At 43.7% G+C, this 5273-nt stretch overlaps 1 protein-coding gene across 1 annotated transcript in view; it reads right to left on the reverse strand.

The window, feature by feature from the left end:
* Positions 1–4869: 4869 nt before the first annotated feature.
* LOC143288785 (uncharacterized) overlaps positions 4870–5273 on the reverse strand; it is a 9881-nt gene continuing 9477 nt past the window's right edge. The window contains exon 4 of the mRNA XM_076597418.1: positions 4870–5273. This exon is cut by the window's right edge and continues 359 nt beyond it. Coding sequence (XP_076453533.1) covers positions 5206–5273 — 68 coding nt within the window. The 3' untranslated portion in view covers positions 4870–5205.

Raw genomic sequence — 5273 nt, forward strand, 5'->3', positions numbered from 1 at the left:
CCTCCCACCCTCCCCACTCACCACCTCCCACCCTCCCCACACAAACAGCTCCCACCCTCCCCACACAAACAAGCAAACGAACAAAAAAGGGCAGAAAGATCCACAAAGAAAAGGGAACAAAAACCAGAGAGAGAGGGAGAGAGAGAGACTGGGAGACACACAGAGAGATACAAACAGACAGACATAGAGATGCAGGAACGAGGGGGGAGAGAGTTGGTGAGGGTGGGAGACGAAGACAAGTTTGGAGGGGGGCGGGAGAGAGGGAGGAAGGAATGAAGGGAGACAGAGAGACAGACAGTGTCATGGGGGTACCGCTCTGTGTGTGTGTGTGTGTGTGTGTGTGTGTGTGTGTGTGAGTGAGAGAGAGAGAGATTGGTGAGAGACACAGAGAGAGACAGAGATTTTTATCAGAAAGAGAGAGAGATACGGGACAAACGCCGAATCAGCCCATCGGACACAACGCCACATGGAAATGACAAAACATATTACTGATAAGTATAATGAACAGCTTTGGGACACACACACACACACACACACACACACACACACACACACACACACACACAGTAAGTCAGCCAAAAGGTTGTTGGTTTTGTTCGTTTGTGTTTGTTGGTTGGTTGGTTGTTGTTTGTTCTCTATAAAGAAAAAAAAGAATTAAAAGAAGAATGAAAAAAAAAGACATTACAAGCGTAAACTGATACCAGCTTGTGATCAAAGCACTAAGACCTTACATACATACAAGGTCTTAGCTGTATTTCAGTTCTGTTCGTTGGTTCAGGTGACATTTAGATCTGTCCAGCAGTTGATGGGAAACCATTGTCTATGGACGGACAGACAAACAGAGAGACAGACAGGGCTGAAGGCAGACAGACAGGCAGACACACTCGAATATATTTTCCTGTTGTGATCTGTTTCATTTGATTTTTAGCCTGGTCCACGGACATTGAATCAGAATGATAAAGTTCAGTCACAAACTAGTCAGCTTATAATTAAACAACTGGAAGCATCGCAATTAATTAAAAACAGCAGCAGCAGCAACAACAAGAGACAAAACAGCAACAACAACAACAACAAAATTATTTTTTTTAAATACCAACAACAACATTGTGATTGCACCATTCTATAATTGCACTATCCCATTCATAAGCTGTTTGCGAAATCATCTTTATATTCACACTCCCCAGTCCCCCCCCACCATCCCCACCCACACACACATGCGCGCCTGCTCATACACTCACCCCCCACCACCCCCTCCCCATCAACCCCTCAGCTCTCGCTCTTCCACACACTCTTCCATGCACGCGCTATGAGAGAGTCATCAAGGAAGATCTGAAGATGTCTGAAAAACCACGCTGGTTTTCTCTTAACGACGTAAATGACAATAAATTCAACGTGAAATGTCTTACAGATTGTCTCATAGGATTGCCAGCAGACGTTTAGGCGTATTAGCTTGTTGATAAGAAAACGCGTGATTGCAAGCATAGATATCAAAACTGTGACAAGAAAACACAATGAGACTGCAGGCAGATGTCGGTTCATGACATCGAAACAGAAGATTACAAACTGATATTGGGTTTTGACCACAAACAACATCACACAGGCACAGACACAGACACAGACACAGACACACACACACACACCACACACACACACACACACACGACTAAAAGCAGATACATAGGCTTGGGGCTATGACAAGAAAGAAATAACAAAATTGCAAGTATGAACACAGAACAAAATTGTGAGTATATACATGGACTCAAAGAAAACGCAATGTTGCAAGTATAGATGAACTCGGCAATAAAATAAACAATAAGATTACAAGTAGATGATATAACAAGAAAATATCAAACTGCAAATAGATATCAGACCATGACAAGAAAACACAAGACTGTAAACATTCATATAGCCTAGAAAACAAGCTCAAAATTGCAAGCATAGATATCGAACTACGTCAAGAATGAAAACACAATATTCCAGTACATAATATTCCAGTGTACAGCTATCGAACTATGTCAAGACAGAAAACATAGAATTGCAGGTGTAGATATAAAAGTATGACAACAAAACACAAGACTAAGCACGCATAGATATCCATCAATAACAAAATAACACGGTCTTTGATGTCTTGAAGAAACACCCGCATAACCATTTTGACTAAAGCAGTTGTTAATGCCAAACTGGTCGACAAAATACACACAAAATGGTTGCATGGAAAAGCCAGTTCACATCAACTCATCGAAAGGACTATGGCTGAATAATGACAATCATCATCATCCGTCATCATAATGATCATGAAAATAATAATATGCATTGAAATGTATGGATCTCCAGACGTCTCCATTAAATTCATGAGTCAAGTATTTTGTGAGTGTGCGGAATAAGCATTGTGAAACTGTACTGTACTGTATCCCACTCCATTTTGTTCTGTTCTGTCGTGACGTGTTTTGTCGAGCGGTGTTCTGTTGAGTTGTTCCGAGTTCTGTTGTGTTGTTTCTGGGCCTTTTAAAGTTTCGCGCTGTGTTGTTTTATATTGTAGAATACAGCATTTACTATACTACATTGCACTGTGCTGAACGATAATGTAAATCAGTGTAGTGCGGTATACTGTACCATCATTTTCATCATCTTCCTGTATCCTTGTCTGAAGAAGCTGAACTTCAGTTTTGAGAATTTGCAAGATTATATCCACAAGCTTTAAAAACATTAAAAGACTCTCTCTCTCTCTCTCTGTGTCTCCGTTTCTCATTCTCTCTGTGTGTATATCTCTGTCTGTCTGTCTGTCTCTCCCCCCCTCTCTCTCCCCCCCTCTCTCTCCCCTCCTCTCTTTCTCCCTCTCTCTCTCCCTTCTCCCCCCTCTCTCTCTCCCTACCTTTCTCTCCCCCTCATTCTCCCTCCCTCTCTCTCCTCTCTCCCCTCTCTCTCTGTCTCTCCGTCCCTCTCCCCCCCCCCCCTCTCTCCATTGGCAAATTCTGTAGAAGAAATCCACTCTGGCAGGTACACAAATATACATGCATGCACTCAAGGCCTGACTAAGCGCACTGAGTTATGCTGCACGTCAGGCATCTGCCTAGCTGATGTGGTGCAGCGTATATGAATTTGTTCGAACGTAGTGACTGACGCCTCCTTGAGAAACTGAAACCGAAACCGAAATCTCTGTCTCGTCAGTTGGTGTGGGCTCGCACTACGGCTGTGGAGTCCCAGTTTGGGATCGATATTTTTTATCCGGTTTCCCACTGAGGTCAACATACGTGCAGACCTGCTTGTGCCTGAACCCCCTTCGTGTGTACACGCAAGCAAATCAAATAAGCACGTTAAAGATCCTGCAATCCATGTCAGCGTTCGTTGGGTTATGGAAACAGGAACGTACCCCAACGGAGTATGGCTGTCTACATGGCGTTGTTAAAACGGTCATACACGTAAAAGCCCGCTCGTGTACATACAAGTGAACGTGGGAGCTGTAGCCCACGAACGAAGAAGAAGAAGAAATAGGATCGATAATGTATGATCGATCGAGACAGTAGGTGAAAGGAACCGGACAGCCGGGACAAAAGAGATAAAACAAGAGAGGCAAGGCCTTCAAGACTCACTTGTGATAAATTAAGTCCCCTTGCATTAATTACAGAGTAATTTCCCTTTTTTACTATCTGCACCAAAATGTTCGCAAAATAAATAAAAATTCCATGCTTAGCAAAAGAAGTTCCTGTTTGAACAAAAAATGATAATAATGACTCCTCTAGTTGTTGTGTCAGAATAAGAGGTCAAAGTGCCAAGTTTAGAGAATACAAAAAATATAAATATAACAGTAAATGCAGTTTGCATATAATTAGGCTTCTTTTTTAAATTTTTTTAGCCCATCCCAGAGGTGCAATATTGTTTTAAACAAGATGACAGGAAAGAACTGAATTTTTCCTATTTTTATGCCTAATTTGGTGTCAGCTGACAAAGTATTTGCAGAGAAAATGTCAATGTTAAAGTTTACCACGGACACACAGACACACGGACACACAGACACACACACAGACAACCGAACACCGGGTTAAAACATACACTCACTTTGTTTACACAAGTGAGTCAAAAATGAATTCAAACAACTGGTGGCTGTGCACATAGGGTCTGCGTCCTCGGTGCAAGGGAAACAAAATGATATACGGTGTTTGTTCTGATAAGAGGAGATCCCGTTGTGTGTAAAGCCGCTGAACCCAACATGTGACACTGACGGAACGTGGCTACTGATTCAGCAAAAATAATATTTATGGCGTGTGTGTATTCGTCAGAGGATGTGCAGCAGAACTCTCTCTCTCTCTCTCTCTCTCTCTCTCTCTCTTGTCACCAGGACAGATTGGAAGACTAGACAATGCCTAAAATCTTTATCAGTGAGTCATAAAATATTTGAATCTCTAGGTCTCTGTCTCTCTCTGTCTCTGTCTCTCGTCACAAGGGCAGATTGGAAGACTGGGCAATGTCTAAAATCTTTATCCTCGAGTAATTTTTTTTATAATCTCTGTCTGTCTGTCTGTCTTCTTTTTCAATTTGTGGCTCTGTTTGTGTGTGGTACAACACGTATGTCATAAACTTCCGCCTTTATGTTGTGTGGTTGAGGAGCGAGAGTGGAGTGTGTGTGTGTGTGTGTGTGTGTGTGTGTGTGTGTGTGTGAGTGTGTGTGTATGCGTGTCTGTATGTCTCTCTGTGTGTGAGTGTAGCGTGGAGTGTGTGTGGGTGTGCGTGTGTGCGTGCGTGTGTGTGTCTGTATGTCTGTGTGTGTGTGTGTGTGTGTGTGTGTGAGTGTGAGTGTAGCGTGGCGTGTGTATGTGTGTGCGCGCGCGCGTGTGTGTGTGTGCGCGCGTGAGAGAGAGCGCGAGCGTGAGTATATCAGTGTGCAGTGTATATGACCACGCGAATACACGTTAGTGTGCATGTATAAACGTGCGTATGCATGTATGCATATACGTGCACGCGCGCATGTGTGAATAGTGTGTCAGTTTCAGCGCGCACGGAATGGAGAAGAAGATGAAAAGGGAAGAAAGGAAAAGATCCTGACTAAAAAAAACACAGCAACAACAACAACAACAACACACACACACAAAAATAATAATAATAATAACACCAAAAAACCTCGCACGACGCTCCAGGTCCGAGCACGCGCGCCGCGCAGCAGCAGCACAGTACTCCACGACGCACCGCCCGCACGCGCGCGGCCGCGCCTCACACAACGCAGGGCCGCGACAGACGCCTGCTGGAAGACGGCTGCTTCTGCGTGAACAGGCACGTCT

This window comes from Babylonia areolata, chromosome 13 (assembly GCF_041734735.1).
Source record: "Babylonia areolata isolate BAREFJ2019XMU chromosome 13, ASM4173473v1, whole genome shotgun sequence".
NCBI classification, from domain to species: domain Eukaryota; kingdom Metazoa; phylum Mollusca; class Gastropoda; order Neogastropoda; family Buccinidae; genus Babylonia; species Babylonia areolata.